This window comes from Monodelphis domestica, chromosome 1, assembly GCF_027887165.1.
Source record: "Monodelphis domestica isolate mMonDom1 chromosome 1, mMonDom1.pri, whole genome shotgun sequence".
NCBI lineage: Eukaryota > Metazoa > Chordata > Mammalia > Didelphimorphia > Didelphidae > Monodelphis > Monodelphis domestica.
The window spans coordinates 478,778,671-478,800,983 of record NC_077227.1 but is presented as its reverse complement, the minus strand read 5'-3'; the positions used below and the strand labels follow the sequence as shown (position 1 = coordinate 478,800,983).

The following is a 22,313-nucleotide window of genomic DNA, read 5'->3' as shown; positions in this document are numbered from 1 at the left end:
CCCCCTCATGAGCTTGAACCCGCCCTTCCTGCCCCTCCTCCCCCAAGGTTGGGGGCGCTGGGGGGGGGGATGTTTTTTACCTGGCCCCAAGCCCAGCCAGTTGTTAGAAGTCTAGAAACTAACTGCAACTTTCATTCATACAACATTTATTAAGTGCCTGCAGTGTACAAAGCAGAGGAAATAAGATGAAACGTAGATATGAAAAGGTCTGTGGCAGGGATACTGAACGGAAATAGCCACAACGCACAGGAACGCAAGATACATGCTTTAGAGAGGTGCAAAGTTAGGTACTAAGTGTAGACCTACGGGTGTAAGAGAAGGACCCGGAGGGACCTAGGCAAAGGCCCCCGCCCAGCCTCAGGCTCCAATTTGCTTCGGCCAGAAAACTGCAGCAGGTGTTCTGAAACCTCCAAACATCCCCCCCCACACCCACACACATTTTCCCTTCCTGTGCCACCCCCCCCCCCCACTCCCCTGGGATAGGGGATAGATGAAAACCAGGCGGGGAAGCTCGACTGGCAACCCTGTTGCTACAGCTGTGGGATTAGGGAACGAGAAAACGAGGGGAAAGCAGCTTCATCTGAGGGGGCGAAGGGGCAGCCCTTCTCTCTCACTCCCACCTGGGCGGGCTCTGCGCCCTGACGGCTTCTGGTTGATCTCCAGATGATCAAATCGATGAACCCAGCGCTGCCAAAAGAAGCCACCAGTTTCCGGTGGCTTTCTGCCTCTGGTCACAGCCCCAGAGGTTGCCCCAGAGCCTGGAAGGAGCAGCGGGCTGGTGCTAGCCTCAGAGGGAGCCTGAGACCTCTAGCGCGGTGGAAAGCTTTCCTCAGATTCGTACTGGGTGTGAGACACCAGGTCACCGCTCAGTGGCCCAGAATATCCTGTAAGACCATAAGGTCATAGAGAATGGGCTGCTGCCTGGTGGGAGGGAGCTCCCTACACCCATGGAATCACAGGATCTGCCAGAAAAGGCTGGTAGGGTTGCAAGGATGATAGAAAGCTATTATAGAGATATTACACAGGGAAGTATGGTGAAGAGGGCAAGTGTAGTAAGCTCAGAAGTCAATAAGGGAACAGAAAGGATGGGGGAGGAGGGCAGTGGCAACATGGAAATATAGAAATCCCCAGTTTACTTAGTTTGAGGGCATAAACCCCAGGAGAAGGTCCCACTTCATCAGACAATAGAGGTAAATCCCATCCGAAGTCAAGTAGCTCTTTTTGTCTCCAGAAGTCTCTCCCAGTATATCACACTCTCCTTACCGAGGATCGAACTGGGGACCTTCAGCTTTTGAGACTGATGCGCTACCTACTGTGCCAAAGCTGAAGTGGATGTCCATTGTCTGGAGACAGTAAACTGGGGACTTCTAGATTTCCATGTTGACAATGGAATCTAGAAGTCCCCAAACTTGTGGCCTAGAAAGATTTAGGGATCCCCAGTTTATTTAGCTCGGAGGTAGAAATCCCAGGTTTGACCTTGCCACGTGAGAGTTCCTCCCTGAGGGAAATTCCTCCTTCACTGATCTCTAACTAACTATAGACTTTAAGATGTTAAGTATCTCTTATGTTCCAGGGGTTTCTCCCCTTAGGCCAAAGTCCTTTACCAAGATGGCTCAGCCTTAGGCTAGATCTTTCCCTTTTGTGTCCATTGTAAAGCATCAGCCCATCACTGTTATTCTGACTGGAGGGTTTTCCCTCATTACCACTGTAAAGCCAATCAACTGTCCCCCTCATCCTCAGCCCCCAGGTTTCACTAGGAAAGGTATTTAAGCTCCCCAACTTTAGTGGCTCCTCGGAATTATCCAATCAAGAGCATTTGGCTTTCCCAGGGGTCAGTGGCCAGAGCTCAATCCTCGGATTCTGTGCAGTCCTGTGGCACCTATGGCATTGAACCCCTTTCCCTTGATTAAGGAGTGTTTTTTGACTATTTAGTCTGTGTTTTTTCCTACTGTACAACAGATAGGAAGAAACCACTTCCAAAGTAAATGTTTCTTCTCCTTTTCTCCCCCCCCCCCCTTTTTTTCAAACCCTTACCTTCCTCTTAGAAACAATGCTGTGCATTGGTTCCCAGGAGGAGGAGTGGTAAGGGCTAGGCCATGGGGGTTAAGTGACTTGCCCAGGGTCCCACAGATTTGAGCCCAGGCCCCCCTGTCTCTGGACCTGGCTCTCAATCCACTGGAAAAGGCTCCTTAAAGTCAGCTGAGAGGACGACCACAGATTCCAGAACTTCTGAAGACTGCCGGTGAAGCAAATTTACCTCCTGCCTTGGGAGAGTGGAGATGGACTAGAGGGCAGAATGAGGTATCTGTTCAGAGAAGAATAATGTGTTGATGTGGTTTACTTGCCTAACTTAATTTGTTACTGGGGTTTCAAGGGTAAGCTGGGGTTGGTTAATGATAGAGATGTGAGGAAAAAAAAGAATCAAAAGCAACAAAGTTCAACCAAGGACACCAGCAGGGCCAAATTCTGTTATTCCTTTGATAAACTTAATGTGGCCCTTTGAAAAGCAAAATGTGCACTGGGAAGCAGGAGTGAAGAGGGAAAGTAAGTTGTACTAGTCAGCAGCTAGAATTTCAGCCCTTCGGAGGGCTCCTGACTCCAAGCCACATTTCTCCTTCTCTACTGTCGACTGGGAAAAAACGGAACTATTAAGTAGTCAAAATCACTCTTTAATCAAGGGCAAAAAGGGGTTCAGCACTAGTAGGCCTAGTGTGTGGCACAGAGTCTGAGGATTGGAGGATTGAACTGACCCCTGGGAGTGCTACCACACTAGATGAAAACTCTGGGGAACAAAAGAGTTTGGGGAACCTATATACCATTTGGGGAAGCCTGGGACAAGGAAAGATGATTGGCGTGGCTATAGCTACTAGGAAAATGGGAGTGTTCAAACTACATAGACAGGACACAAGCTTGGGAAAGGAATCATGGCTAGAGGCTGGGGTATAAGAGAAGGGGCTGCTTAAAATGGATTCTAAAGGATGGTTCCTGCTCAGGTGTGGATCTTCCTGGGAAAAGGTCTCTAATACTATAGGGGAGACTGCCCAAGACAAAGAGGGTGCTAAGCATATGCTTAGTCCCACCCAACTAGGATTGTCATTCCCTGGAGGGTCTCCCACTCAGTCTGAAACTGCTAGCCTGGGATTCCCTTCAGGGTAGATTCCCACCGGAAAAGGGAACAAGGACAAGCTTTGGGGTCTCCAACCTATAAGTTGGTCCTGAAACTTGGGGTTCATCAGATCCCACTAGGCCACAAGTCCGGGATTCCATGTTGACACTACCATATATCATCCTGACACTGTACCCCCAGAAACCCAGGCAAACTATTATCAGGGAAAGCTCCCTTGCTCCCTTAACATCCTGGTGACTCTGAGCCTAAAAACACCCAATGACTCCTCTAGGGTCCTGAGATGACTATTTTCCTTTGATCTTCCTCTAGATTTAAGATGGACAGAAAGGCTACACCTTGATCCTATCAGACATCAGTTTGTTCCCTAAAACTAAGGAATCTTTATGTCCCCAGGCAGGCCCCAGTATGACCACCCCACCTCATGCCTGGGTGACTCCATTCCAGGATTTGTGAGGGGACTTGGAGGTCAGGACTCTCAGCTGGGAAGCAAGAGACCAGTAGTCTAGGTCAGAATCTGCCACTCCCTTGCGGTGTATGGCCCCATGCAAGTCACTTCTTGCCTCTCTGAGACTCAGTTTCTTCCTCTGTAAAATGAGGGGTTGGAATAAACCTCAAGAAGCCCTTTCCAGCTGTGAATATCTAAGAATGAACTTCATTTCTGAAAGGTAGTCATTTGTGATCATGTATGATATAACTTTTTTGTTCTTTGTATGTTTGTGGATTCCCTGCTGTTCCACTTCCCTCTTGTGACTCAGGCATTTTCACATATGCCTATGCCTGGAATTTTTTTTCCCCCCTCTGCCTCATGATTTCTTTCAGGTCCCTCCTAAAATCCCACCTTCTACAAGAAACCTTTCCCAATCTCCCTAAATGCTCCTCCCTTCCCACCACTAGGTTTTCCTCTTTTCTATGTAGTTTGCAGGTTCTCTCCCCATTTACACTGAGCTCCACTAAGAGCAGAGGGATTGCAGTTTTGCTTTGCATTCATGGTGCTTAACCCAGTTCCTGGAATACAGGAGATGCTTAATAAATGCTAATTATTGCCGCTACTGATCAAGTTCATAATTTTTAAAAGGCTCTTCTGAGGAGGTGGCATCTAAACTGGACCTAGAAAAAAGGGAAAGTTTTTCACTAGGAATATGGAGTAATAGTGGGAGTACTGAACCTGGAATTAGGAACACCAGAGTTCCAGTTTTGCCTCTGATACTTACTAGCCAGGTAGACATGGGGAGACATTAGCTGTGTGACCCTGAGTGAGCCCTTTAATCTCTTTGCGGCTCAGTCCCTCATCTCTAACAAGCTAGTGGTTCTTCAGGTCCTTCAAGGCCTGCTCTGGCTCTCAAACTGTGACCAGAAATCACCCAACCTCTGAGCTTCAGAAGAACAAAAGAGGTACCTGGAGTACATACGTCACAGGAGCCCTGAGCAGCGAATGAAATAAGGAATCTGGCCAACTTTAAAGCAGTTGTATGGATCCTTCTGGCAGTCTGATGAAGTCTATGAACCCCTTGTCCGAATAATATTTTTAAATGTGTAAAATAACGTCTACAGGAGCCAATTATATCTAAATGAAGTTAACAAAATATTTTACAAACAAGTTCCTGGACCCTAAGAACCCAGCTTTATTTAAAAGCCCTGGCTTCAAAAAGGGAGCCCTAGAAGGGCAGGAAATGCCAAGGGGCACACACTTAATACCTATACTCTTTCAGTAGGGGAGAAGAAGAAGACTGTCAGAGACAGAGGAAGGGGGTGGGTTGGGGAGCTCTTGCTCCAATGCTAGCAGAAGCCAAAGAGGTTTAGTTCAAGGCTGCTTGGGAGGTCTGCCCTCAAGAAATTCCCAATTGACCTTGCTGCCTCCTTCCCTCCCTCCTTTTCTAGAACACCAGCTGGACTTCTGCCCTCCCTCCTTCAGTAGGCTGCTCCACTTCCTCCCCAGAGGCTGAGTCAGAATCATAGAGCTTCTGTGGTGTGTGTGTGGGAGGGAGCCATGGGACCCAGTTTCTTTGAGGCCCCTCTGGGGTTTAGGACTTAGTAAAGTGTGTGGCACATATTAGGTGCTTAAAATGCTGATTGACTTTGTGATCCCCAAAGTGAGATCCACCTTGGAAGCAGTTTGATGTCTTGGAAAGAGTCCCATTTTTTTTTTTTAAGCCCCTACCTTCCATGTTAGAATCAAGTCTGTGTTTTGGTTTCAAGACAAGAGCCGTAAGGGGGAGGCAATGGGGATTAAGTGACTTGCCCAGGGTCACACAGCTAGGATGTATTTAAACCCAGGACTGCTCTCTCTACTTTTGGCTCTCAATCCACTGAGCTATCCAGCTGCCCCCAAGAACCCTGGTTTTGAGGCCAGGAGCCCTGCACTGAAGTCCTGGCTCTGCCACTTAACTATATGATTGAACAAATCCCTTCATCTCTTTCAGTGTTTCCTGGACTTTGAAATTTCCTCTATTATAAACTACAAACTTGTTGGTACTAAAAACTTTGCAAATCTGACTGATTGATCTTTCCAAACTTGTACATTACTGTCTTTCTGTCCTCTACTGCTTCTGCTGGTATAGTCATTCCTCTGTTTATGTGTGGTCTCCCAGTAGTATATAATCCTTCATTCGTTCGTCTTCAGCCTTTAGCCTTTGGATCAGACTGAGCCTGGATGCACACATACACTCCCACCTGCCCCCCAAGTCAAGCCCTGAAGTAGTCTGCAAATGTGAGCTTTTCATATTCAACTATAATTTCACTAGAAAACCAGCTTCCTCCCTTAGAAAGCATCTCTTCATCGTTATCAGCAGACATGTGTGCCCGATTCCAGTTGGATGGGATGGGGGAAGGGAAGGGAAGGCGGCAAAGAAGGGGGGAAAGCTGAGACCTTCCCTGGACAACATCCTGTGGCCGCTGTCTGACCGAAAGGATCCCAGTTCTGAACCTGGCTCAGCAGGACCTTGCTGGGGGAGGCCTCTGCTGCCAAGAGAGCAGAAGAATGAAGCTATCACCTTCAGCTTGACCCTGGGTGGCTTGAAGAGCCAGAGCTCATCATTCCCCCAAGGCCTTCTCCCTTCTTAGGAAGCAGAAAACATGATTAAAGGTTTAGCTAAGGTTTATTAGAGCAGCAGCAGTTTTCAGGCTAGGTTTATGACCTGGCTGAGCTTTATTTGTGTGTGGGGAAGGTATACTGAAAATGAGGCTGTACTATGTGCCTGTTTTATGGGAATTGGGGCACAATTCACAGCTAGACACAATTAGAGAAGTTGGTAGCTGTTGGCTCTTTGCTTTTACAGAACACTGTTAAGTCATTCCAGGCTTTATTTGATTACCCCCATTGTCCCAGGGGACACATCCCCAAGGATACCATTCTCCCTAGAGGGATGCATGATCTGCTTGGCCGTGCAGTGCAGGTTCCAGGAATGGGGAAAATAAGACCTGTCAGGATTGCTGAGCTGGGGTGAAGGTGGGGGGCACTAAAGGCCTCATTTGGGAGTGAGAGTGAATTTATCTCTTTGATGGTAGTTTTCACCTCCTGTTTGAAAATGCCCAGCACCTGCGCACTGGGGCAATCAAATCTGTCTACAGCATCTATTATCATTTCTCAGCCTGATATTTGCAGCTTTCCCTGCCATTCTCAGTGGTGCTGCTTTGCTCATACCTGCCCTTTTCAGCCTGGCAAGTGCCAGCTATCCTGCTAGTCCCACTTCACCATGCCCTTCCCTATACCAACCTTCACTGATTGCCCTCTCAGTCACCACTCTCAAGGGAAACAAAACATTCTCACTGACTCCAGTTTGAACCTCCTTCCCCTCGGTGGACTCAAATGGCCCTGCCATCGTTTGGACCAGGATGGGGGAGGTCCCCAGAATGAGAACAAGATTTTCTCCTTTCCTCCCACACTGCACTTCCAGCCCCCTCTTCTGGCCTGGTTGTGTCCTTTCCTAGCCTCTGTGGGGAAAAATGGGAGGACAAAGCACTTGCCTTGGAGGGAACTGAAATCTGCAGGGTGGTTTGGGAAATCAGAACAGACATAACAGATGGGTAATGCCTAAGAGCACTGGGTCAGGAGTCAGAGGACCTGAATTCCGCTCCCAGCTCTCCTAGGTGATCTTGGACAAGCCACAACTACTCTAGGCCTTTGCTTCTTCACCTTAGATGATCTGTTCGGACCTGCTAGATTGGAATCTTATGATTCTATGCTACTTTATAGTGACAGGAAGGAGGGAGCTCCACTTGGGGGGCTAATCCCAGAATACTGCCTGAAAAGCTTGTGTTTGAGTGACACATTGGAGGAACACAAAGGAACACAGCTTATCAGCAGTGGATGACTTCTGGGGCCTGCTCTAGACCTCATCTCTCCTGATTTTGTAGCTCTTCATATCCCACAGGAACTTTACTCTTGAGAGTGGCATTTAAGATCTAACTGGCCCTGCCAGGAGGCAGGGAGCACAGCCTCTCACAGCACACAGGCACCTCTGACTGCTTGCTGGCCTAGGTCCTTCTCTTCCTCAAAAAGCAGATCCAAGTTCCTCTAGGGAGCTTTTTAGTTATTACATTCCTTTTCTCTAACCCCAGACATTTGGGACACAAGTATCAATACTGGCCCCCAACTTGTTGGAGCAATTCTTCTTAAGAGTACAAGAGCACTAAATAGAGAGTCAGGAGACATGGGTTCAAGTACAAGCTATTAGTCATATCCTCTCTCTGGGACTCAGTTTCCCTATTTGTTAAATTGGGATAATACTAGTCCTATCTCACAGGATTGGTGTAAAAAAAAAGCACTGTATAATCCTTAAAGAGATATGGTTATAGCAGCTTAAAAATGTGTATCTGGCTTATCCTAGTTGATGGCAGACTTGGCCCATGATATGGATCCTAGATCCTTTGTAGCCAGAGTAAGAAGCTGGGTTTACTCATGCTCTCACATACACACGAACCCTTTGGTTGGACTCTAATTTTGCTTCCTTTGTTGAGTGCCAGCATGGCAATGTCCCATGGCCTTGTCCCATCTTATTCCCCAGGGTTGAACAGGATCAAAGATCCCAGCAAGATGAATCCTGGAATGGATTCATCTTCTCCAGAGGCATGGATAAAAGGATTCTATCCCCTTTTCAGATCTGCTGGTCATTACAAAGAGAAGTCTGTGGGACTTTTGGGCCTCCTAGAGAAGGCATTCCTTCAAGTGGCCTCAGACCTAGCTAAAATGGTCTGGAGAAGGTTCCTGGACTCACTACTCATATGGGGCAGGAAGGAAAGAAGATGAAACAACTTCATGGTTGGAGACAGATGCTCCGGGAGCATCAACAAACATAATTCCCAAAATTTTTTTTAAAAACTCTTACCTTCTGTCTTAGAATTGATACTAAATATCAGTTCCAGGGCAGAAGAGTGGCAAAGGCTAGGCAATGAGGGTTAAATGGTTTGCTCAGGATCGCACAGCTGGGAAGTTCTGAGGCCAGATCTGAACCCAGGACCTCTAGGTCTGGCTCTCAATCCACTGAGCCACCCATCTGCCCCTCCCAGAATTCTTAAACCTGAGTTTAGACCTGGAAGGCAGATTACTGCACACAGACACAGAGATGCACATGGCTGTCTCTCCTATGCCATCTTCCTTGGGAATCTCACTCACTTCTATGACTTCCACTATTCCTATGCAGGTAACTCCAAAATCTAAATTTCTACTCCAACCTCTCTCTTTTGAATTCTAGACATGCACCTCCCAACACAGCATCTCTTGCATCTCTTCCATCTTCACTTCACTCCCACTGCTGCCACCCCAGGAATGGCTCTCAAGATCATTCACTTAACTATTGCAATGGCTAGGGCCAAGTCTTCCTTGCTTATCCACTTCTTCCCAGCACTGCCACCATACCAATCTCCCTCATGCATTGATCTGCTAATGCTGCTCCTCCTTTCAACATTTTCCCCTGACTCCCTATGATCAACCTGTCAAACTCCAATTCCTTTGCTCAGCCTTTATAGCCATCCACAATCTGGTGCTACTCTCTACCTTTCTGGCCATATCTCTGATTACTGCCCTCTTCTAGGCTTTCTACCCTCAGTCTACTCATACCCCCATGCCTTAGCTCAGGCCATTTGCTCTCCAGGCCTGGAACACTTGCCTTTCCTATCTTTGCCTGTTGAAATTCTACTCATTCGAACATCACCTCCTCCCAGTTATCTTCCCTTGTCCCTCCCGTGATGGCCTTTCCCCTTGGAGTTCACATAGTGCTCAGTGTCATCATTATATTGCACTTCTGGAATACACACTAGCTATTTTAATTAATTCCTGGCTTATCCCACTCATCGAATGTGGATGTATATCTCCCCTGGAGCTCAGTACTCAGTACTAGTAGGGCTTAATGAATGCTTGTTGTATTGTAAGTAGTCATACACATTCATTCCCTTATACCAGGAAACAGACAGAGTTGGGGATGGAGGAATGGCTGTGCTATACCTACTCATCACAGAGCTTATTTTGTTTTGTTTTTAAACCCTTACCTTCCATCTTAGAACCAATACTGTGTATTGGTTCCAAGGCAGAAAAGCAGTAAGGAATAGGCAATGGGGTTTAAGTGACTTGCCCATCATCACACAGCTAGGAAATGCCTGAGTCCAGATTTGAACCCGGGACCCCCTGTCTCTAAGCCTGGCTCTCAACTCATTGAGCCAACTTAGCTTCCCCCACCATATGGCTTCTTGCACTGGGGGCTCTGAGGAACCCACTTGTGGTGAGAAACACAAACCACATCGTGTGTCCACTCTGCATGCAGGTTGGGTGTGAAATTAGGAGATGGAAGAGGTCACAGGTTAGGGGCTGAGGCTAGGAGGCTGAAGCCAGATGAAGGCCTGGACTTGGAGGAAGTTGACCAGAAGTGGAGTGCTTGGAGTGGAGGGGGAAGTTCTCTGGTAGAGGAGAAATAGGATACAGAGGGTAGACAGAGGGCATACGGGACTCTCCGGGACCCATGGTGACTTATAAGAGCTACTTCCTCCAGGAAAATTGCCAAGAGACTCATGTGAGGGTAGAAGACAGAAGGTAGGGACAGATTTCCTGAGGAAATAGAGAGGGATGCAGCTCCAGCATAGAGGAGATCATGTGTCAGGGTTTAATGTGGCATCTCTCTCAATAATATCATACACTGTCCCAGCCCCAGGGCACCAAACCCCACACACAGCAGCAGCATCCCACTCTAAGGAATGGTCCCAAAGAGTCAGAACCCCACAAGATGGTGAGAAACAGACCCTTCTGTATTCCTCTATCAAACAAAGTCTGTTTTCTCTGGCCTCTCCCCATCTCTGAAGAGAGAAACACATAGGCCAAACACCTCTCTCCCCCTGAACTCATGGTCCCAGGCATCTTCCATGGAAATTCTGAGGCTTAGATGGGGCTGCCTGCAATCCTGAAACATCCCTTCTGAGGCAGTGCCTAACTGAGGACCCCATCTTCTTGGAAACCAATTCTTTCTCAGCAAAGGAGCCAGAGATAGCCAGAGAAATGCAGGAAATGCAGAACTCGACAGCAACAAAGATCTCTTGGCCAACCTTGTCAAATAATAAAGATAGTTAGGTTGGCAGCTCCTCCTTTGAAGTTACCAAAATATTTAAGTAAATAGGTCTCTCCTGCAGCCAGGAGGTTTAGCCTTCTGCTGTGCAAGGGACCACATCCTCCTGGGACAAACAGCCTCAAGAAACTTCTAATGAGGGGCTAGGGCTTCCTGCCCCAGCCACAGCCCAGGGGAAGGCTTCTAGGCTATATTAGTTGAGCAAAACTCCAGCATATGGCCTTCTACAAATAGTGAAGTAGAGGTCAATTCTAAGGGGAGGAGTGAAAGCACATACGATTAGTGCCGGGCACCTTTGGGGCCATATATGCAAGAAATCAGATTCCTGTGGCCCTCAGGGCTAAGCACAGGAAAAAAAGAAAATGATTTTCCAGTCACTCTTAGGGCCACATATACAAGAAATCAGACTCTGGCTGCCCTCAGGGCCAGGCACATAAAAACCAGGCTCCAGCTGCTCTTGGGACTAGGCACAGAGAACAGAGCCGCCAGCGACAGGGAAACCACGTTGCTGGTGATTAAATATGTCTATAGAAGATATATCACTATCCTGAATATGCTGTCTAGCAGACTGGAACACTTCATCTACTGGTGAATTACCTTAACTAATTAAATAGCATTTGCGCTTTTAAATCCCTTTAGTGATTAAAAAAGTGCACTTATTTTCTACAAAACCTATAGGAGTCAAAGCTTCTGTTTCCAAGTGCTTCGGACCCTTGTGGGTCTCCAGCTGAGACCTAGTCTGGCCTCCGAATTTCCTTGGGGGTCAAGTTTAACTTCCTGCAAGGAAGAGAATCCCCCATGCTCTACCTGGTGGACCTAAAAGCCCACCGTTAGTTAGTGCAGACGTTGGGTTGGTTCTATAAGAAAACCTGAGCTCTGGAACGTCTGGGGAGGACCTGAGGCGAATTCTGAGCAGGAGACACCAAAAACAACCTAGCCCCAAATGGGCACAGGGCAGATCCTTAGCTGTGGCCCCTTGGGAACAGCTCTGCATTAGGGCCTCTCCATAATCTCCTCTGGGCTCCATGTGGCTGGGAGGGCACCTTCCTGGCCCAGACCAGGCCATCCAGAAAACAAAGTGTCTCGATCAGTGGCTGTCGAGGGGGATGGTGGGCAGCTGGGCAGCAGGCAGTCTAGGGTCTCCTTGTCAGCCTCACAAGATGTCATCATAGTCAAGAAGCTTGGAATGCTGGCGCGTCTTCCAGAGACGGTACAGCCGGAAATCAAAATAAGTTTCAATCATCTGCTTGCCTAAGCAGGGGAGATGGTAAAGATGCATAGTTAGCCTGGCAACATGGAGGGGTAGATGCCTGAGAAATCTCTCCCTGCACTTCTACTTGCTCAGTACCCTATAGCCTTGTCATTGGGGAGATGAAGAGCAGCAACCAAGAATTCTGATGCTAGAGGAAAATTCAGTTGAATGGGAATCAGAGGTGAACACGAGGAGGAGGAAGAGGGGAAGACTCCGGACTTCATTGTGTTTTGGGAATAGATAGACACCCAAGGTTTCTTCCCAGTAAGCCTGAAGATTGTTGTGAGTATCCCCAGTGAGAAGGATGTTGAGGATCTCAAGATAATCTACCCTAGTTGGTTGCAGTCATACTGGGAGCAAGGTGACATGTCCCGAAGAGAGTCCCTTCCTCACTCCCCCAATGCCTAGGTTATAATGGACTTCTGACTCTTCTAACCCCCCAGGACTGCATTATCGATTATAGAAGGCAGAGGAGAAGGGTATTGCAGTGACATGACTCTGGGGTTTATGACCTGGACTAAGTGAAGGAGTTGCTTGCTCCTATGATGCAACATGGGGCGGACAGAAGACCAGAAGTTGTGGGGATGGCAGGATGGAGGTCTGCCACACAGTATTCCTGCCTCATGGATGTGGGTACCCTAGAGAAAGGCCCAGTTATTCCAACTTAATTATCGTTTCAGGTCTATCCAAGTCCCTCTGAACTTTAGAACTGGTGACATGAGGCAAGTAAGGTAGTAGATAATGTTAGTTAGAAACAAAGATGGTGCTGAAAAGGTGCCTTGAGAAGCAGGACCCTCTTTTCATCCCAAGGGCCAATGAGTAGTCTTGGTGTCAGGGAATCCTAACTCTGTCAACCTGGTCTCTATCCCCCCCCCCCCAATAACTTACCGCCTGACTTTGAGCAGGGCTAGAATTATTCTGGGATCTTACCTTGTGCTGATAACTCCAGAGGAGACTCAAAGGTCACCCTGTTGGGCATCATGAGTGTCTTGAGATTCTGAAACAGCTATAAGGAAAAAGAAAAGGGGCCCTGAGTGTGTTGTCTTGATTGTAGGGTCCAGGAAAATCTGTTAGCCCATTCCATATTCCAGACCCAAGAGACAATCTCTTTTTTTAATTTAAAAAAATTACCTTCTATCTTAGAATGGATACTAAGCATCAGTTCCAAGGCAGAAGAGTAGTACAGGCTAGGAAATTGGGGTTAAGTTACTTGCCCAGGGTCACACAGCTAAGAAACATCTAAGGCCAGACTTGAGTCCATGACCTCCCATATTTAGGTCAGCTTGTGTTTTTATCCCCTTGAGCTACCTAGCTACTCTAGGAGACAGCCTCTTATTTGGGTTCTCCCTGGGGCACAGTCAGCTCCAGGAATAGGAAGGTCTTTAAGTTTGGAAGTAGAGGGATCCTCACCTTTTCCTATTAGGATTATTTGGTGGGAAGATATCACTATGGTCTGGGGTTAGGGATCAAGATTACTGGTAGAAGGGTAAAATCTCACCTTTTCCCCATTGGGGTTCCCTAGGATGTAACAGCCCATGATGTGGATAACATTTGGCTCAGGGTTCACTTTGCTCATCAGACGACTCAGGCGCTTCCAGAAGCTGCCACCAGGGAAAGAAAGCTTGTCTCTGAATCCAGGAGGCTGGGCTCCCAGCTCAGAGTTCTGGTCTCCCTCCACTTGCTAATGGAGAGCCCTTGTCATAGGGACCAGTCATAGGGATATGGGTAGTATAGTTTACAAGAATTGCAAAAGGGTAAAGGATGAGGGAAGGGATAGAGTAGGGAGGGGGCCTGGGTTATACTCAGCTGGTTTGTGTGAAAAGGTTCATGGGGGAATATGGGAAAGATGGGGTGGCTGAGCCACACTCACTGAATCATATCCTCTTCCTTTTCCACTTTGGCAAATGTGGCTACTTTGTTCTTGAGTAGGTAGAGGTGACCTGGGCCGCCCTGTAGGGGGCAGGGGGCAGGGATGGAAGGACATCAATGACACTGATTTTAGAGCCCTGGACATAGCCCAGATCCTCCAAGGATTAGGAGTGGCTCTCACACCAACCCCAATTCAACACACACAGACATATCTAGACATACCTAGATACAAACACATGGCATCCCTCATACAGACATGCCCAGGAGGGGTTCTCACACATGGGAACATGGATGGACAGAGATAAGTACCTGACAGAAGATGAGCATTTTCCAGATCTTAGATCCTTTGTGGTAAATATTCAGCTTCTTCTCAATCTCCTCTGAAGAAGAAAAGAAATTCTGACTTGACTTCCATCTTGCAGCCTCCCCAAGGCCCATGTTCTCTTCCCCTTCCCAGTTTCCCACTTCCAGTGGGAGGTCATATAGGCTCCTTCTGACTAGCCAGTAAAGGGATAGGGACAGTCTCGGCATTTTTGGACCCTTGAGACCTCTTCTAGGGAGAGGAGCAAAGTACTGGACTCTAGGGTCCCCTCTTTGCTAGGGGGAAGAGACAGGTTCTGATCCCTAGATTCCTTCTTGGATAGAGCAGGGGAGAATATAGTCATACCCAGGATGTCTTCAAAGGTCGCATGCTCATGGTCCTGGAAAGAAAAGAAAGAGACAGAGTTAATCCTACCCCAGTAACATTGTGTATCTAGCTGTCTGTGTTTGTTCTTTATCCTTTTGCTGGACTGTGAATTCCTAAAGTGTAGGGAACCTGTGTAATCCAAGCTCTGTATCTTCCCTGGCACCCAGTACAATGTCTTGTAAACTATAATTCAGTTCCTCACAAGATCACAGATTTATAACTAGATGGAACCTTAGAAGTCATCTAATCATAGGATCATAACATGAATTCTGTAACGGTTAATTTAGGAGTTTGACAAAATAAAAGAGCAGCTTTTAACAATTTTAGTTTTAATGAGAATATAGTAAAAGGAAGGAAATATAGGAAAGAGAGAAATTGTCTAACTAACTACCCTACAACTGCCTATAACTGCAGTTAGGGAAAGTCCAGCTGATCACCCTTCAACTCAGCTCACCAGGTAGAATCAATATATTTATCTATCTCTCAACCACTAACTAATCACCAACACACATACTACCAGGAACCAACACCCAAAGACCCAAACCCTCCCAACCCCCAAAAAGGTCAAAAAGCCCCTCTCAGTCCTTGTGTTGGCCTTTTATATTCCCTTCTTACTTCACTTCCTGTCTCTCTGGTTTCTACTTCCTTTCACTTTGGGCTGGTATATATTTACACATCTCTATGGTAAAAGGACCTCCAGGTCCCCAGTTAAATTAGAAGAAAGGGATTAAGAATTCCCTTTTACTAATCGAACGTAATGGACTTCTCCATTAGTGGCAGTGTAATGTCCCTGAACAATTTGCAGGGATCTAGGAGAAAAAAACACTATTCATAAGCAAAGGATAAACTATGGGAGTGGAAATACCGAGGAAAAGCAACTGCCTGAATACAGCGGTTGAGGGGACATGACAGAGGAGAGACTCTAAATGAACACTCTAATGCAAATATTATCAACATAGCAATGGGTTCAAATCAAGAAAACATGTAATGCCCAGTGGATTTAAGTGTCGGCTATGGGGGGGTGGGGGGAGGAAAAGAAAATGATCTATGTCTTTAATGAATAATGCTTGGAAATGATCAAATAAAATATTAAAAAAAATAAATAAAGAGGAAAAAAGAAAAAAAAAGAATTCCCTTTTACAATTCTTAGCTGTAGGGAACTTACCTTTGAGGCCATTTAGTCCAACCCCCCCTTTTTTTAATAGATGAGGAATTCTTGAGGCTGAGAGGTTAAATGAATTGCTGCCCAAAGTCACACAATGCCAGTTGGGATTCAAACAAACTTAAGTACTCTCTGACTCCAAATCAAGTACTTACTCCATTTCAAAGGACTGTGATTTCATCAGTGTGTGTATTCCTGTGATTAGCAGAAGGTACCATTCTTCTGCACCTTAGAGTAACTTTTTAAAATTGCTGTAATTGAATTACTCTAACAAAGAAATTCTCTGCATTTGTTTCCTCAAATGACCAGCTCTTAGTCTATTGCAGAGCCACTGTGGGAAGTCTTTCTGCACCAACAAAGCCTGACTCTCATAGGCTGAGCCTCCTAGAACTCAGGAGTACCTCCATGACAAAGTGAAGCACCAGGGGACAAAATGGAGAGTTCTTTATGAAACAGGTGCTTATCCACTTCTCACTCTCTCATCTAATGAATTATATCAGTTGCCAAATCTTATCATTTCTACCTTCATGACATTTCTCACATCTGCCTCCTTTTCTCCACTCTTACAATTACCACTTTAGTTCAAGCCTTCATCACTCCATGCTAATTTGTGATAATAACCTAATTGGCCTCCTTCCCTCAAATTTCTTCCTACTCCAGTCCATTCTACACACAGCTATCAATGTGATTTTCCTCAAAGCACAGATCTGACCATTTCACTCCCCTACTCAATAAACTTCAGTGGCTCCCTACTGCTTCTTGGATCAAATATAAACTCCTTAATTTAGCTTTTCACAACCTGGCCCCGATTTATTTTTCCAAATTCATTGGACATTGCTCTCCCTCTTGCATAGTGTGATCTAGCCAAACTAGCCTCCGTCCTTTACTCATAAGACTTTATTTCCCATCTACATTCTTGTGCATGGCTGTCCCCCATGCCTGGAATAAATTTTCTTTTCACCCCTATCTCATAGGATCCCTCTCTTCTTTCAAAACTCAATAAATTCAATAATGGCCAAACAAATTGTGGTATATGATTGTGATGGAATTCTACTGTGCCATAAGAAACAATGAGCAGGTTAATTTATTTAAAACTTGGAAAGACCTATATGAAATAATGAAGCGTGAAACAAATAGAACCAAAAGAATATTATGTACCATTACAGAATATTTGAAGAATGATGACTTATGAAGTTCCCTCTGGACTAAGAACTGACAAATAGAAACATGAGAGACATAATTTTTTTTATATATATATATACATATATGTATATATATTTTTTGTTGGGTGATGCCTTCTATGGTGCAAGGAGGAGGGGGAGGAGCTGAGACACTGGGGATTAAATTCTATGTAAAAAAATAAGCATATTAAAGGAAAAAAAAACAGCTTAAGCTTCACCTTCTTCAGGGAACCTTTCCTGATTTCCCAGTTGTTGGTGTCCTCCTTCCATAACTGCCTTGTCTTCAACTATTTTGTGTTTATTCTATTTATATTTATTCTGCATATAATTTACATTTATATATATATATGCATGATGTATCTTTATATATACATGTGTGCTTTTAGTCTATTCCATTAGAAAATAAATTCCTTGAGAGTTGAGATTACTTTATTCTTTGTATCTCCAAAGCCTGGAACAGTGCGTGACATACAGTAGCTATTTAATTAAAAAATGCTTATTGATTGATTAATTGATGTTTATTGTGGGAGCTAGGTGGTACAGTGGATAGTGTTAGACTTGGAGTCAAAAAGCCTTGAGTGTAAATGTGGTGTTAGATATTAGCCATATGACCCTGGACAAGCCATTTAACTTCTGTCTGCCTAGTTTCCTCAACTATAAAGTGGGAATAATAATAGCACTTATCTTGAAGGGTTATTATAAGGATAAAACCAAATTAGATAATATTTGTAAAGCACAGTGCCCATCTCATAGCAGGTGCTATATAAATGCTGAAGATGAGGCAGGATGCTAGAGGAGGAAAGAAAGAGCTCTGAATCTGGAACCTGAGGATTCACAATTAACTTCTGGTTCTTCTATTTACCTGTGTGCCCCTGGCTATATCTCCCTCATCTGTAAAATGAGGGGTGTTGAACCACAACAAGTTCTTAACCTATAATCTATTATGAACCATGGATAGATTCAATTATAAAGTAAAAGAAAACCAACATTAATAATAATAGCTAACATTTATTAAATAGCATTTACTATGTGCCAGGCACTGTGCTAAGCATGTCACAACTATTATCTCATTTGATTCTCACAACCTTCTGAGGTAGGAATTATTATTATCCCATTTAACAGATAGAGAAATGGAGGCATTCAGAATTTAAGTGACTTGCCCTTTATCATACAGCTAGTAAGCATCTGAAGCTGGATTTGAATTCAGGTCTTCCTGTCTAGGCCCAGTGTTCTATTCACTGCACTGTCCAGCAACACGATTGTGTGAAGGGGTTCTGTAGCTTCCACAGTCTGCCAGAGGGGTCCACTTACTCAACAAAGGTGAAAAACCATTGGACTAGGAGAGGTCTGATCCTGTTTTAAACCCTCTAAATTTGCTACCAACTTCTTCCTGAGCTGAGATGCTGTGGAGTCAGCAACAACTCTGTGAAGTGGAGTGAGTAAAAATTATCATCCTCATTTTAGAAATGAGGAAACCAAGGAAAAGGTTTGCCTCTTGGGAACTTGGGGGAGATGGGTGTCAAGCTGAATTATTCATTCTTGTTATCTCATCACTTCTGTTGCATCTACTGGTTGCTGTTTTCCCTTGGTGGCAGGAAGGAAGGTTCAGGAATCAATAATTAGAAAGGTGTAATGGCTAGAGAGCCCCAAACCAACCATGCAATCAGGAGTTATCCAAGTTGTTCATGTAGGTGAGAGTCTGATCAGGATGGATATTGGACTAGAAGGAAATTGCCATTCTCTGGACCAAGTTCATGAGAGAGTTGGGCATGGACCCAATTACTTGGGCAAAAGAGGGTTTTCAATTACCCCTATGCTCCATTCCCATAGAATCTCAGAAATGTTCTTGATAAGTGGTCCTTCAGCCTCCAATGGAAGACTTCTAGTGAAGCAGAACCCAAAACTTCCTAAAGTAGCACTTTTGAAGAGTTCTAATTGTCTTTATATTTAGATGACAACTGCCTTACTCAGGACTCCTAATTCAGGGCTAGGCAAAAAACCAACCTCAATCCCCCCTTCTGAAGGAAGCCCTTCGAATACTGAAGACAACTATTGTATCATCCACCCCACCCAAGTCTTTTCTGCTACAGATCAAGCATCTCAATTCTTTTAACTCTGGAGTTCTTAACCTTTTCATGTAATACCATCTCTCACCCCCACTAGTCTGGTGAGGTCTGTGACCACCTTATCAGAATAATTCTCAGAACAAGCCTCTGAACCCCTTCTTGGAACAATTCTTAGAACAAGACTTCCACATTGGCTTTGCAATGAACTCTGGGCTGGTCATTAAAGGAAATAAGTTTAGAGTTTCATTATCAGTGTGATTCGATTGAAACAATTTTAAAAGCCCATCAACAGTGCAGAAGAGTGATGATTTCTGTCAACAGCAGGAATGCTTTTAAACAGGAAAGAGAAAATGTGTAGGATTATGGGGGGAAATAATTATATTAAAATATAATTGTCAAAATATTTTTTAAAAATTCACAGACCCCTCTGGAAATCTATCAATAGCCTCCAGGTTAGGAACCACTGCTTTAAATGATTCTCTTCTGACAGGGCTTCCAGTCCCTTTACCACACTCATTTCCCACCTTAGATATGCTATACTTTGTAAATGCTGAAATAAACTAATTGTCCAGATGTGATCTGTCTAGGTCAGATGGCCACAGGCTTAGCCTCTAATAAGACCATCTCATTCACCCTGGGCATGTGGTTCTTTTAATTGCAGCTTGAGATAACATCAGCCTTTTTTTTTTTTTTGGCTGGTATATCCACTATTGACTGATTCATGTTGAGCTTTCACTTCACTAAAACTCACATGAATGGTGTCTAGCCAAATTTTACCATCCTATATTTGCGCAATTAAAATTTTAACCCAAGTACAGGACTTTATATCTATCTTTATAAATTTAATCTGATTAAATTTGGTTAATTTTTCTTGCCTGTGAAGAAAGAAAGAAAGGGGGGAGGGAGAGAGGGAGAGAGGAAAGAAGGAAGGGAGGGAGGAAGGAAGGAAGGAAGGAAGGCAAGAAAGAAGAAAAAGGAGAGAAGGAAGAAAAGAAAGAAGGAAAGAAAGAGACAGGAAGGTCATTTGGCAAGACATGCCTTTTTTTTTAAGCCCTTATCTTCCATCTTTGAATCAATATTGTGTATTAGTTCAAAGGCAAAAGAGTGGTAAAGGTTAGGCAATAGGAGTTAAATGACTTGCCCAGGGTCACACAGGAAGTGTCTGAGGCCACATTTGAACCCAGAACCTCCCATCTCTAGGCCTGGCTCTTTATCCATTTAGCCACCTAGCCACCCCCCAAATCTGTCCTGATGAAAACACACTGGTCCATGATCACTCTTTGCCTTTCTAAATGACATTCTAAAATATTGCTAAGAATTGACATCAAATCCACTGTCCCATAAATTATGAATAACAACCTCTATCATCCTTTTGGAACCCAGGACATTTGCTCATCTCCAGTTCAATGGAAGTTTTTAGTTCACCAGGGTATTCCAGAGATCTTTGAAATCCCGTCTATGAGTTCTCTGAGTACCCTCAGGTAATAGAACATGAATATGTTGAAGGTTGCTAGTTGCTCTCAGACCCTGTCATTTCTCTTGGTCTTCAATTCTATAGTAACTTTTTAGTTTATTGTCAGTCATTAAAATAGAAGTAAAAAAAACCCTCTACCATCCATTATCATCCAATTGGTGCATTAGTCTTGCTACTTTTTTTTTTAAACCCTTACTTTCTATTTCAGTATCAATTTAGCATTAAGGGGCTAGCTAGACAGTGGGGGTTAAATGATTTGCCCAGGGTTGTAGGAAGTGTCTGAGGCTAGATGTGAACCCAGGACCTCCTGTCTCTAGTCTGGCTCTATAAACTGAGCCACCCAGCTGCCCCCTCACTGATTTCCTCTTGTGCCTAACTAAGTTAGCAAGCAAATTTTTTAGCTACTTCAGAGAGCCTCATTCTGGGCATCAGTACTTCAGCTATTATTTGTACAGAATTTGGTCACTTTTTTTGTTCTTTGCTATATCTTTGTTTCCATCTTTAGTTGTGGTTGTTCAGTCATTTTCAGTCACGTTCAACAATTTGTGACTCATTTGGGGTTTTCTTGGTAAAGATATTGGAGTGGTTTGCTATTTCTTTCTCCAGCTTTTTTCAGATGAGGAAACTGACTCAAATAAGGTTAAGTGACTTGCTCAGGGTCACAGTTAGTGTCTGAGGCCAAGACTCAGGAAGATGAGTCTTCCTAGCTTCAGGTCAAGCACTCTATCCATGGTGCCACCTAACTGCCCTTCTACCTTTGTTAAGCAACTCTTAAAAATCTTTGTTGGTGAATAAGTTCTGTGTATCCATGTTAGATTCTGTATTGACCTTTCTTCTCTTCCTCCACTTTCTCTATAATCTATTTAGCTCCCATGGGTTCAATTTTCATCTTTATTCAGACAATTCCCCAATCAATATATTTAACTCTAATAATCTCTTTCCTGAACTTTAGTCCTATGAAATTAACTTCCTTCAACTCCACCTGCCCATCTCATTGCATCTCCAACTTAAGCAACAGGCTACATGATCCATTAGGAAGGGTAATGGATTTGGAGCCAGAGTACCTGCATTCAAATTCTAGCTTTACCACTGTGACCTTGAGCAAATCATTCCACTTCTTGGAGCCTTAGTTTCTGCATTTGTAAAATGATGGGGGTTGGTCTGGATGACTTTTTTTTTTTATTCCTTACTTTCTGTCTTATAATCAATACTGTGTATTGGTTCCAAGGCAGAAGAGTGGTAAGGGCTAGGCAATGGGGGTTAAGTGACTTTCCCAGGGTCACTCAGCTAGGAAGTGTTTGAGGCCACATTTGAACCCAGGACCTCCCATCTCTAGGCCTGGCTCTCAATCCACTGAGCTATCCAAATGCCCCCTGGATGACTTCTAATGATATAATTGAGCTGCACATTGAGATGACACTGTACCAAAAGTCTGCTTTATGAGACTTGAAGTATGATTCACTATGAGACCAACTGTCTAGATCAGTGATGGCAAACCTATGGCACAGGTGCCAAAGGTAGCACAAAGAGAGCTCTCTTTGGACATGTGGCTTCCCTCCCCAACCCCCAAGAGTTTGTTACTAGAAAGGCAGAGGGACTGGGGTGGAGCTGCTCCTATCCTCTTCTCCCCCGTCCCTATGCCCAGCAACTAATGGGAATGCATGGGGGGGAAGGTGGGCAGCTTACAGGTGGCAGAGCTGGAGGGGAGCAGAGAGCTCAGGGCACTCCCTTCCCCCTCTCTACACTTGCTGAAGACATTTCTCATTTCACCCAACCCTCCACCCAGCAGCCCAATGGGAGCACTTCCTCCCTCCCCTGTGTGGGGTAAGGGAAGGCATGACACTTGGTCTGAGGGATCAGGTGTGGGGGCAGGGCCTGGCACTCCATCTTTAAAAGGTTCACCATCACTGGTCTAGATTGATGAATTTATAAGCCTATGAACTCAAC

The 22,313-nt window shown here is 44.9% G+C and overlaps 1 protein-coding gene across 2 annotated transcripts in view; it reads right to left on the bottom strand.

Moving 5' to 3' along the window:
* Positions 1-129: 129 nt before the first annotated feature.
* NSMF (NMDA receptor synaptonuclear signaling and neuronal migration factor) overlaps positions 130-22,313 on the bottom strand; it is a 45,787-nt gene continuing 23,603 nt past the window's right edge. For both annotated transcript variants that reach the window (XM_003339669.4, XM_001367292.4), the window contains 6 exons: positions 14,463-14,496; positions 14,105-14,175; positions 13,797-13,876; positions 13,425-13,527; positions 12,857-12,932; positions 130-11,925 (listed from right to left, as the gene is read on the bottom strand). In XM_003339669.4, the coding sequence (XP_003339717.1) occupies positions 11,828-11,925; positions 12,857-12,932; positions 13,425-13,527; positions 13,797-13,876; positions 14,105-14,175; positions 14,463-14,496 (462 nt within the window). In that variant the 3' untranslated portion in view covers positions 130-11,827. The remainder of the gene's footprint in view (positions 11,926-12,856; positions 12,933-13,424; positions 13,528-13,796; positions 13,877-14,104; positions 14,176-14,462; positions 14,497-22,313) is intronic.